At 36.2% G+C, this 12,752-nt stretch overlaps 1 protein-coding gene across 1 annotated transcript in view; it reads left to right on the top strand.

Annotated features, from left to right (window-relative positions):
- The window catches only part of OTOGL (otogelin like), a 96,867-nt gene that overhangs the window by 57,683 nt on the left and 26,432 nt on the right, over nucleotides 1-12,752 (top strand). The window contains exons 32-38 of the mRNA XM_067289926.1: nucleotides 3,405-3,572; nucleotides 5,108-5,386; nucleotides 6,009-6,126; nucleotides 7,404-7,483; nucleotides 8,443-8,700; nucleotides 10,408-11,246; nucleotides 12,504-12,681. Of these exons, the coding sequence (XP_067146027.1) occupies nucleotides 3,405-3,572; nucleotides 5,108-5,386; nucleotides 6,009-6,126; nucleotides 7,404-7,483; nucleotides 8,443-8,700; nucleotides 10,408-11,246; nucleotides 12,504-12,681 (1,920 nt within the window). The remainder of the gene's footprint in view (nucleotides 1-3,404; nucleotides 3,573-5,107; nucleotides 5,387-6,008; nucleotides 6,127-7,403; nucleotides 7,484-8,442; nucleotides 8,701-10,407; nucleotides 11,247-12,503; nucleotides 12,682-12,752) is intronic.

Here is a 12,752-nt window from a genome sequence, read left to right as displayed (position 1 = left end):
ATTTTGTGTTCCCTTTAAAAAAAAAAAAAAAAAGAGGAAAAATAATTAGAAAAAAAATCCCAAGAGGCACTTCTCTTAAATCAGTTCACTCAGGCTAACCTTGGAAGAAAATATAGTTTGCTAATTTCTCTCTGTAATGGGTCAGAATGATTTTTCAATATTCCTGTTCTGGCTATGTCACCAAAGCAAGTCCCCTGGATCTTTCAGCTGTGTGTCCAGAGACAAAGGTTGCATGGAAACGAGCATCCTAGCTGTAAGCAAAACCAAACATCTGTCATCTCAGATGAAACATGATACCTTCCACTCCAAAAATAAAATGCCTTATTGCTTATGCTGAGAAGACTCACTGTTAGCTGTGTTGGAGGTTACCTCTTTTCTCTGCTCCCTTTTCCCTAGGGTAGGATTACATAGTCACAGTCCCCTGAGTTCACTGAACATTCAAGTCTGTTAGAAAGGAGTGATGACTTGCATGAACCGAGAACATTGTATGTCATTTGGCACATTTTCCTTGCCCATTTAATATCGTTATGTTATTATACTGATTTTTTTATAACCTGACCTCTGATCCATAAAAAAGGTCTTCTACTCTGCCTATTCAGAGACAGTAAAACTTCACTGGAAGCAAGTGCATGCATGGACATGGCCCATGTAATCTTGAGTTCCACAGAACAAAAATACTTTTTCCCACTGCCCTCCCACAGAAATCAACTTACAGGTGTTTGCTGGTGTAGTACCATAATATAAAACAAATGAAAACAGGGTATTGCTGAGGCAGGATGTCAAAACATGAAAGATTTAGTTGATTATTGGGGAACCTACTATTGCTACTATTGTTAACTTTTTGGGTTTTGTCCCAAATCATTGATACTCAGATAGTATCATGGACTCTTTCACTGTTCTTTTTATTAATGCCCTTTTAAAAGGAAAAAGAACGGCTCAAGGTGATTCAAAACATCTTGTCACATATATCATTGTTAAATGAAAAATTAAATAATTTCCAAAAAGTGAGCTCACTCGTCCATGCTGTTCTGTTATGGATATCTAAAAATACTCTTTCTCTGTGCCATATTCATGTGCCTCATGTACTGCATGAGATTTGTCCTGTATAAATATAAAGAGACAATGCTACATTAGTAAGGGATTCAAATACTGACAAATTAGTATGCATCTTACAAGTTTTTTACATGGCTATTACCACTTTATTTTCCACTTCATTGAACTAACTGTTTCTGGTATGGTGAAACTGTGAAGCATCTTTCTTCAAAAATTAATGGTGCAGATATACTTCATCTCTAATGATACTGAATTAATAATTAATTTGGTATGATTTTTAGAAAAAATAGAAAACTCTCAAACTCTATGAACATTTCTCACACAATATAATTACCTTCTAGGTTTGCCTTCTGAAGGGGCTTGCTTTTTGTTTTTCCTTCTGAAATTGAGGACATGTAAAAGAGATTGCTCTGGTTCAATTAAGAATTCAATTGAATTCATTGATTGGTTTTTTCTAGCTCTACTTTGACTGATGTATGTACTTTTAACTGATTGCTTGTACTTTTAATGGGTTAAAGTCAGTGGCCTCATTATGCTGAATGGTCTTGGTTTTCCCTATGTCTCAGCTCCTGAGCTTGTTATTGTCAGTGAGCGTAGGTGAACTACCAGGCCATGAAGCATATCTTGGAAGTCAGGGAGAAGCACTACAAGGATGTTAGCTTGTGTCTGCACTGTAAGATCCAGAACCGGGGCCTGTTATATTTTGGAATTGGTAGGATAAAAGATTTTATTGACAAATCTCACAAGCATTGTACTGTAAAAACAGCTTAAAATTAGAGTGATATTTGTGTAATTTCTGTGGCACCCCATCTTAGATTTGGATACCCTGCAGGTGGGTTGTGGGAACAGAGGTATTAAAAAGAAAGGGAAACTTGGCTAACTGCAATGGTATGAGTGTGACTTTCAATATGTCCTTTTTAGCAACTCACATCCTGTAGCGAGCATCATACAGTAGACAGATATTTTTCTCCTTCAAAGGGTCTGGCGCAGTACTTTTCAGCATGTAAATCCTGCTAGGTATACCAAACTTTCCATGATATTCCTTGCAATAGGGGATTTTTGTCTTATTTAAAAAGAAAGCAAAGGATGACTTTATGCATGTGTTGGCCATCAAGTGCCACCTAAACACCTTTTGGGATGTAGGGTGGCTCCTCCTTCAGCTCTGATTCTTTTTTGTTCTGCCTGATGTCAAATTGTGGAATCTTTATGGAAACTTTATGGATTACAGCTCAGTCCTGCTTCTGCTGAAGTCACAGGCAAAATATCTGTTAGTTTAGAAGGAAAAAAGCCAGAGGATTTAGAATAAACAGTCTGTAATTGCCTTACCACTTTCTCTGTAAAGATGGTTATTTTGTGGCAAACTTGTGAGCTTCATATGCGTGTGAGCTCCACCATAGTTTCCATATAAAAACAGTAGTGATTATCATGCAGTTTTCTTCAAAAATTGGTGCCTAACTTCCTACTGAGCCAAATCTCATTATTATGAGCATTCCTTCCCTCTTGTGGCCATACTGGCATTGGAGCTGTCCTAGGTTGGGAGGGGGGTTCAGCTCTTCCACTGAAAGGATTAAAAGCTTTCACGAAACTTAGATTTTGTTTATTACTCACAAGGTAAGGTTTTAGAAGTATGCTGCTCTTGATTCTTTCAGAGGGGTAAAGGCTGAAGTTATTCTAACTGGATGCATCCCTGTTCGCCTTTCCAGCATGGCAGTAGTAGCTCCCAGGGCTTGCTGTGGGGAGTGTGGGTGTAGTTTGGCAAGCAACGTTTTGGCAGTGCTACGGGCTGAAGCAGTTGCCACTCTTATATTGGCATGATCTTTTGGATGACTATGTGGTGAACCAGATTGGAAAATTCAGCTGATTATTATTCAGCTGGATAGGTTCCCTCCCCAAGCTCTTGGGATGGCATAAGTGGGACAGTAGGAAAGAAGAAAACGGTTTGTGGGAGAGGATGAACAAGACAAATGCTTAAGCATTATTGCTGTCAAAAGTTGAATCACAGCCTTATAATTTGAAAGCTGTAGCTTCAGTGCCTAGTTGTGAACAATAATATTAGTTCTTCAGTTCATCTTCCAATGTAAAGAAATATGGACATGTAAAAGACTACATACCATAAGGAAGCAGGAAGGTTATTTGTATTCTGGACAGCAAACAAAGAATAAGGGTATTAAACAGGAAGACACACACATATTCCAGCATAATACCTTGAGGTGTTGAGCTGTAGTTCCAAACTTAATTGATTCCAGGTATGGTGAAATATTTAAGGCAATATATTCTGTCAACTAAGACTTAGGTTTTGTATGTTATGTGAGTATGATTATTTTTTTTACATTTGATTTTTCTTCTCTTAGGGCTTGGTGAAGGACCATATATTTTGGCAAGTTATGGACAGAATGATACAATCATAGGAGCTAACATATCCAGTAGAAGGATATTTCCCCTGCCTAGAACTGGAGCATATGGAAATGTATTTTTTAGTTTCGTGATAACTCCAGGACTTTTCAAAGATAAAGATCTATGTAAGTGTTCTCAACTTTTTTTTAAGGCAATTCATGTTTTTCAAACTATATGAATCATTTTTCAAGCATCACAACAAGTGAGGAAGCGAACATTCTAGTTTTGAAGAGGAATGCTGATTTTTTTGAAAAAAATATTGGAAAATCTAGCTGCCAGTTTTAAAGCTGACTTTTAAAAGATTATTTTGGAAATGTTACAAAATACGAGTGAGCAGAATTCCTTTGTGAGAAAAATGTAATTAGATTGTATAACCGGAAATAGGAAAACTTTGTGTATGTAGCTAGTGAGTATCAATTCTAAAGATGAATGCAGGAATATATTTGTCTCCAGTAGAGCCATTTCTGCTGTATCTTTTCTTCTTTTGGGGGACTTTCAGTGCAGTATAAAATGTGCAGCTTAGAACATCAGCCTGTCTCCTGCGTGATTGTTGTGCAGCATCTCAAGACAATGTAGAGAGAAGTTTGCTTTAGCTAACAGCTATTTCTGAGCTCTATTTTTCACTTACCAGAGACATATCCAAAGTATACAACCAAAGCCAAATATGTTTAAATAGTTTTCCTTCTGCATTTCTTGACATATATTGGGTTTGTGTCAATGAAGTCAATACAGACTTTGCCACTGCTTTCTGTAGACTGCTTTCTGTAGTTTAATTTGTTGAAAAAAATCCCAAACTCTCAAAATTCAATGCAGAGAAGGGCTGTCTTTACAGTAAAAATTTGGAACTATATTCACAAGCAGCTGACAATTTTGCAGTGGAGGAATTAGGTTTTTAGATATGATTTTGAAAATGGAAAGTGTATAAAATAGAAAAATTAATGAAGTCTTGTGAAATTCTCTAACAGATGTAAGTAATGTAAGTAAAATATGTGTTGTAGCTAGGCAGTTCACAGGTAGTTTTCATATCTATAAGGGATGAGATAGTATTTATATAAATGAAAGAAACTCAAAGATCTTATTCGAGTTGGCAACCAAATCTGATGTTGGCCTTCTTTTAAGTTTTGAAATTTTCAGAAATTTTTTTTCACTTTTGATTTCTAGGCAAGGATAGAGTAAATATAAAAGTTTTGTGTTTGGTCGCAGGTTTTCTTACTGTATTCCTGGAAATAGCTGTATGTAAAAAACAGACCTCAAGGTGAATTCAGGCTTGTTCTTACAAAATATGCGTGGTCTTATTTATTAGCAAAATTTTGGCACAGTTGAACTGTTAGACTTTTATCTGAATTTGAGAATAAACTGTCACAATTTGAGAATGTCACAATCTGAGGCTGCTTATGAATTATATCGAAGGCTGATTATACGAATGTAGTTTTAGTCTAACTGATTATCTCTTTGGTGAGGGCTGGATTATGTTATTTGAAGTTTCCTTTAGAGTCTGCAATTTTAACTTTTTTATGCTACATAAAACTGGAATTTTTTTTTGAAAAGCAGCTGTTTAAAATGAGCTGATTAACAGCCAGTATACGATTTGTAATCTTGCTTTTAGATTTTTTTCTGTGAAAAACTTACAGGTAACAGCCTTATATTTTGTTTGTGGCAGCTCTTTCTCTCGTTTCCCTTGAATCTGCTGAAAGACCAAACTACTTTCTGTATGTATATGACAATGAAAGTGTTGGGCTGGAACAGTGGCAGGCAAGTGCCTCCTTTCGGAGACAAGCCTCATTCTTCCACCACCAAGGCCTCTGGAGTCCAGGGTTCAGTGCCTTTGAAATGCACAGTAAAAAAGGCTTTTTCATCATTCTCACATCATCTGGTGTTAAAGTGGCAAAGTATGATGATTCAGAAGAATTCAAACGTTCAAGTAGCTTTAGTATTGAAGGTAAGTTTTGCATAATCCCCAGGAATGAGTGGAGCGTATCTATTCACAGACAGCCTTCAGAGGGACTTGCTTTCATCAACAATAATAACAAATACATTTTCTCCTATTTTTGATTACTATTCTGTCCTTGTCTTCCATTCCACCTCCAATATTATTTCCAATTTTTTTCCACTATGAAGATCACTTCATCTTTGGACTACATTTTCGTTGTTAATTCTTTCAAAATGAATGTGGCATGTCATAAAAAGATGCGTGTTAATGTCCTGTTAGTGAGCTACAGATACTTATTCTGGTAAATGAATGGGGTAACTCTGTTGCTCCTGAAACCAATAGTACATACTCTATGTTTAATTAATTTTTAAGTTTTTTTAACCAAATACTTTGTTAAAAGTGAGTGGCTGTTTGTACCTTTGATGCTTCAGTATCTTTTAACTTGATTGAATTTGAAATACTTATTCAAATGAACAAAATCTCATCTATTTGGAAGTTTTTGAGAATTTCTGTACTTTGTTTTCAGCATTTTATTTTTCTGAACATCCCAATGTACATTGTAGAAAAGACTATAAATTTATAGTTTATTGACTACACAGTGCATAAATGATACTTTTTCCTTATTTCTTAGAACTCAGTGCATCTGTGCCATATAGAAGGATTTGTGAATGGAGATATGAACCTTGTGCTAATCCCTGTTTTAAAACATGTAGTGATCCTGAAGGAATAGCATGTAAATTTCTTCCTCCGTAAGTCACGTTAAACTCAGTATTGCTAGTGTATTGTTTTGTGTAGTATGTGTACCATATGTTTTCTGCAAGTTGCTGCCGCTGCAGTATTCATTAATTTTTATTCATCCAGATTTCAATAGCATTGCAACAAGAATTGAACAAGTCTCACAAGTCATGTGAAACCATTTGTAACAAGCATCCTGTTTCCCCATTATATTTATTCCTGTTTATATGTGATCCTTAGATACAAGTAGGAACAAATAGAAAGAAGGTTTGTATTTAGCCTAGGTGATTAACTTCTGGTAGTACTATGTAGACATCTATTTAATGAAATAATGAAATAAAATGAAATGAAGATTATTCCCTTCTGTGATGATATATTCATTCACACCACAGAAACCATGTTGCTGTAAGACTACATCTTTCTGGTGTTTAAGGGACAGATCAAAACTTGAAGAAGTAAGGGCGAACTACGCCTCCTCCTGTAAAAAGATGGAATTTTATCATTAGAGATGCAGGTTGGCATGATGTAAGGGATTTCACATTGCCAATATTAGTTTGTTAGTTATTAGTAGTAATAAAATTTTTGGTCTACATGGATTTCCTCTGACATCTACAGAACCACAATTTTTGTAAAACAAACTAAAAGAAAAATTGTCTAAAATTCAGGGCACAAAATCTGGTGGAAAAGATACTTTGATTTTCAGCATATCTCCCTAGGCATATGCTGTTCAAGATTAGACACATTCCTAAAACATATTTCCTCTGTTGTCTTCCTTAGCTTTTTCCAGATGGGTACACTGATTGTTAATTTAATGATTTTATCATTAAAAATACATAAAAAGTTAAAAAATAAGGGAAGATATGGACTTGCCTGCATTTTCCTGCTCTGTGGTGGTACACAAGACTGAGAGGCATCTTATAAAGTCAATATAAATGCCTTAATATCTCAAATCTGAGCAGTGATCTTGTAGTGAAGTTCTTTGTCTCATTGGAAACCTTTTTGCTTAGGGATCTGAACTCCCACGGGGTTGTCAGAAGCAGAATGTTCCAAAACTATCATGTCTGAAGAATGGATTATTAATGATTTAGAAACAGAGTTAAGCTGTTCAATGTCTTATTGACCTTATTATGCCTCAAAATACTGTGTATTCTTCATTACACTACAAATTTCTCAGAACTCTGACAGAGGCACACTGAAATGTTTCATTTTGCCAAATTGAACTAGTTTAAAACTAATTTATATTTCTACTGTGCCACTTCTGCTTTAGAAATAACTGTGTAATATTTTAAAGGGTTGAAGGATGTTTGCCATACTGTCCCAAAAACATGATCCTTGATGAGGTCACACTTAAATGTGTTTATCCAGAAGACTGTAAGTACGTTTTATTATTTTGTCTAGTCTTACAAATCGCTCTACAGATCCCATTAAAGTTTTCAATCAAATGTACTTTGTTTTTGCTATTAAATGTTTTAACAGAACATTCTTCTGTTGAAGAATGCCTCCCTGGGCCATACACTGCATTCCCATTCATCCAAAATCCTACATCCAAACAAGTCATACCTAAAGCTGAATTCCTTCATTCCTCTAATGCTGTGTAAAACTCAACCTTTTGTCATGGTGTTAGACTCGCAACAACTGTGATTTGGCTATATAACTGCTTCTGTATAATATGTATATGAGAGACATCCCAAATGAAAAAAATGCTGCTGCAGTGAGGAGTTCAGGCTTTTCAGCTGGTGAGCCACCAGTAACAAATCCAGTGCATCTATTTCATAACTTCTGGTGTGTGAAGATACCACATTATTCACTTATTTTGGGGATACTGTATTCTTTTACAATAATAATTACATTTTTATACATAGTCCTTTTTTATTTTATAAGTCTGAATTAATCACGTTATGCCTGATATTTGTCAGTACAAAGTTTTCACATATAATATATTGCCATCCAAAGATATAAAAGAAGACAACACATTGTTTAATCTATTTGTTCCAAATATTTTACTAGTCTGTATTTACAGAATTTTCCATAGAACTCCCTTGTTGCTTCAAAACTGCTCTGCAAAATCAAGGTTTTCAATAGTAAAAAAATTAGCTACTCCATTTGCAAAGAAAATCAGAAAAATTCTTGAGAGTGAGTTGAGTTCCTTAAAGCCATCAGGCAACCTGGAACCCATATTCATTTTCTTTGCAGTCATTGACAAGTTAACTTTTCACAAAATTGTCCTCTAATTTGTTAATATTTAAATGGGACCTGAGTATAGATAGATATTTCTATTTTGCTCTACCAATAATCCAGTAAAAGGAGTGAAACATGCATTTTCCTTTTAGGTATACCTGTGACACCTACGGAATCAGCAGCTGGAACAAAACTTTCATCGTTAACCTCTCACACAGTTGCTACCACGGAGAGATTTCCTCAGACACCTCCTGTATTTGTTGCTACGAGGATTGAGCCAGCTCCTGACAAAATAACCATGAAAACAGATGTAACTCCAAGGGGAATGGATATGTCGGCGCAGTCCATTACAGACTTTTTTTCACTGGAATCATCTAATGCAGCCACCTACTCCACATTCGCATTACCAAGTACAGTGGAGCCTTCTGATGTACTTCACAGCACAGCAAGCTCTTCTGTCCTTTCCAAACTCATCTCTTCAACAGATTTTCCAACTGCTCTTCAAGCATCAGTAGTCACATCACATACTGTCAGTTCTACTGTATCTATAACTTTACCCATTATAGTAGCAACTCCAACAACCATGCTTTTACCCCACTCAGTGCCAGTCCTGTTCCAGCGCGTTCTGCATTGTTAATGCCCGCTTCCCTAGTTGTAGTACCATTTCCACTTGAATCGTCAACCACTCAGCTAGGAACTGCTCCCCTACTACAACTTTAACCTCCAAACCATCTTTTATAACTTCTGAGCTGCCTATGGGGATTTGAAGAAGTGGAAATCCTTCAGTAAGTCATTCTAAGGGATCAGCAGTATCCTCTGAAGTGTCGTCTTTGTCTGCTTTGCTGGCTGGCAGAGCAACTTTCACAAGACCCACATTTCTTCCAGGTCACAGTTTGCACTAAGCACATCTGCTTCTCCTATATCTCCTTTGTCTATAGGAACCAATTCTAGCATTGGTCATCCTGTAGTTCACCCAGCATCCATTTCTGCACTGACTTCAACTGCTCTTCAAATTCCGAGTACTTCTAGGTTTACTAGCTTTGAGACAAGTTTTCCTCAATTAATCACACCTTCATATTTGGAAACAACAAAAGCCTTGTCTAAAACTTCTCTGGTATCATTAAATACTAGTTCTTTAGCTAGTTTTTCTCCAAAGTCATTTTTATCTTCAAAGGAAATTCAAGTGACTGTTCCCAAACAGACATCTCCATTAATGAAAGGCAATATTTCTACTGCTTTGCCTGTAATGACTGGATCTTCCCCTCAAGTTGCTTCTCAAATCCCTACAAACACTTCTTTGAGTCCTTCTGTAATGCACACAGTATCTATACCACTGCCTTCTCTGATTTCCTCCCTGAAACCCAAATCTATGGGAGGTGTCACTGTTATCTCAAAGAATCTTTATAAAGAACCATCCACTGTTTCAGTATCTCTTCTAGTCAATCCTGAAATCTCTGATGTGTCTATTGCAAGTACAGCCCCAAAAGAAAATAAATATGCAGTGCACACTGACTCCTTTTTGCTGTCATCTACTTCTAAGAAGCCAAAGAAATCCATTAGTTCTACAGTCTTCCCTCTTAGGACATTCGTATTACCTCTAAATGTTTCGTTAATAACCACTTCAAAAATTACAGAATGCCCAAGCAGTCCACATACAGAATTGAAAACTGCCCCTGTGGCACAAAAAGCAGGCACTTTAATTTCTAAAGAACCTTCTCTTACAAGTTCATCGTCTTTGTTTTCAATCTTTTTATCAACATCAATACCATCTTCTGTAACATCCCATTCTACAAGTTCTTCATTGATTCCTGTATCTGGTAGGACATCTTCATTAACACAAAATATAACTGTTAGCCAAATATCGCTTTCATCTCTAGATACACATGGAACCTCAAAAACTGCAATTATAGATTTTGCAACCTCTTCTGTAGGTTTTTCTACATTTACTTTAAACACCAGCCCTTCTACTAGCCTTTCAGCAGCACTAAAAACATCCATTATAATGCCCTATTTGCTAACACCTAAAACTCCTGAAGTCACTTTAGAAAGCCAGTTCAGTAGGGTCTCTGTGTCTTCACCTCCTCCTAAGACCACTCATCTCTCTACTGTTTCTCTAGGAAAGCAGAGTTCTTCAGTAAGTGCTTCAGCAGAAGATGGAACAAAATCTATCATATCAGCTGGAAGCATTGCTCAATCCACTACAACAGTGACCATGAATATAACTGTGAATGCTACATCCTTAAAAACAGGTTATATTTTTGCAAAAACACCACCTTCAGCCACTTTATTAGTTACTTCTGGCACTACTATAGCCCCTAGGATTACTACAAAACCCACTGATTCTCCTGTTGCTGACTTGAAATTTTATATGGCTTCAGCTTCAGTTCCTGCTACCACAGAAATACCTATGCATGTGGCACACAAATTTTTATTTACATCTGCACCATCTCAAGTTTCACAAAGCACTAAAGAAACTCTAAAAATGACAGTCATGAAAACAACAGGTACTGTAAGTCCGTTTTCACAGATGAAGAGTACCTTGTTTACAGCTTCAGAATTTAAATATGCAACATCATTTGAAAAAACTGCAGATATTTTAGAAAGCAGTCAGACTTCAAATGTGCAAAGGAATGTCACCAAGACAAAGTTGACCACTACTGAGAAATCTTCCATGCCTTATTTGACAGCATTTGCAGTTCAGAGTTCACCTTTTTCAAGCAAAAATGACACAACTTCAGTAAAATCTCTCTCCCTCTCTGAAGTCCCAGATGTAACAACATCAGATTGGTTTAAAATCCTAACACAGAGAACTGTTAAACCTTATTTTAATTTAACAGAGCCCACAGAGTTGCAGAATGGAACTGTAACGAACTTATCTCGTTCCAGTGGTGAAATGGTCCTGCCTTCCTCTTCAGAGCCTGTGCATACACTTATGTCTGCATCTTCTGAATGTGTGGTATGATGAGTTTTATTTGCCCCTATGTGTTAATATATATATATTGCTTTTCAAGCCATTCTTTTATGCTATGCTTGATATATCAGAGTTTAAGTATAATAAAATATCTTCCAATTTTGTTTTTATTTTTATATTTTAAAATAATTATTCTTAGAGGATTGTTGTATCCATTTTTTTTAACTACTGTGGTATAGTCTGCAACTTGGATGTATTGCTCTGGAAAAAATTGGCTGTTAAAGCTGTGTGCTGATTCTAGATAGCATATAACAGATAACATACAACAGGTAGATAACATATTTTTAGGTACAGAAAGAGCCATAACCTATGGAATTTAGGGGTTAATTGCTGGCTTGTTTCTGCATAATATCACCTAGTCTTTCTTTGAAATTTCTTTGTGAAAGGGTTTAAAATGGTGTGAATGCATGATGGCTTTTTCTTAAAATGCTTTGGGTCATTACTGAATATGACAGACAGCCTCAATAGATAAAATACTTTATAGAGTATTCCACCAAAATAGGTGAAACAGGAAGGGTGTGGGTAGAAAGATGGGGGTCCACAAAGCGGTCACCTGTAACAACTACAAATAAGCAATTCTTTCCAAAATAACTGATGCAAATATCAAGACCTACAACCTAATTAAGCTTGTATAGTAGAGTTAGACACTCTGAATCTAAATTATAAAACATATTTGCCTCTTCCAAGCCTTGTGGACATGCTGGTCTGAAGGATTGACTGGGTGAATTATCTTTAGATTTCCACTTACTTTAATGCAATTTATTTTATTGATATCTTTATTTTTATATGTATTCAGTCTCTCAAAGAAAGTGCTACTTTGTTCTGCTTGGTGTTCTGGTTATTTGGGGGCCTTTTCCTTCTTAGTAGTAGCATGCAGAATATTGAATGAATATGCAGCAGAATATTGAGTTAACAATATTTCATGAGTTAACTGGGACCCTGTCTAGAGCACCAAATTGCCTGTGATAGACCTAAAGGGTATGGCTAGGTTGCTGATATCCTATGCATCTTCCAGTGTTCAAAAGCAAGAGCAAATGTGCGTGTATGCTGTATCTAAAGGTGCATGGCAAAAGAGTATTTTAGTCCAGCTACCAGACCTAGTGATAAACACATATAAGGGGTGATACAGAGATGATAATTCTGTCTCAGAATTATCTCGGGGTAATGAACTAGTGACCACTAGGACTCTACAACTGCTGTGAATGCAAAGTTGATTCTGTTTTTTTTTTTCTTACATGACAGCCAAGATACCTTGAACCTGTTGACAAATGTAGCCAGTATGTATGTGTTAATATGGGTTGGATGTTATACAACCTTTCAAAGAACTGCCCTAGAGATGTGCAGAAGCCAGACTGTGGTTTTCGAGGAATGCCATTTCAAGTTAATACTGATAGTTGTTGCCCAGAATGGGAATGTCCCTGTAAGTAATTTTCAAATACTAAACTAAACGTTTGCTACTGTGGGAAGATGAGGTTTAATACCAAAATTAAT

This window comes from Apteryx mantelli, chromosome 1 (genome assembly GCF_036417845.1).
Source record: "Apteryx mantelli isolate bAptMan1 chromosome 1, bAptMan1.hap1, whole genome shotgun sequence".
Classification (NCBI taxonomy): domain Eukaryota; kingdom Metazoa; phylum Chordata; class Aves; order Apterygiformes; family Apterygidae; genus Apteryx; species Apteryx mantelli.
Note: the sequence above shows the minus strand (reverse complement) of the source record. Positions and strands in the feature narration are given on the sequence as shown.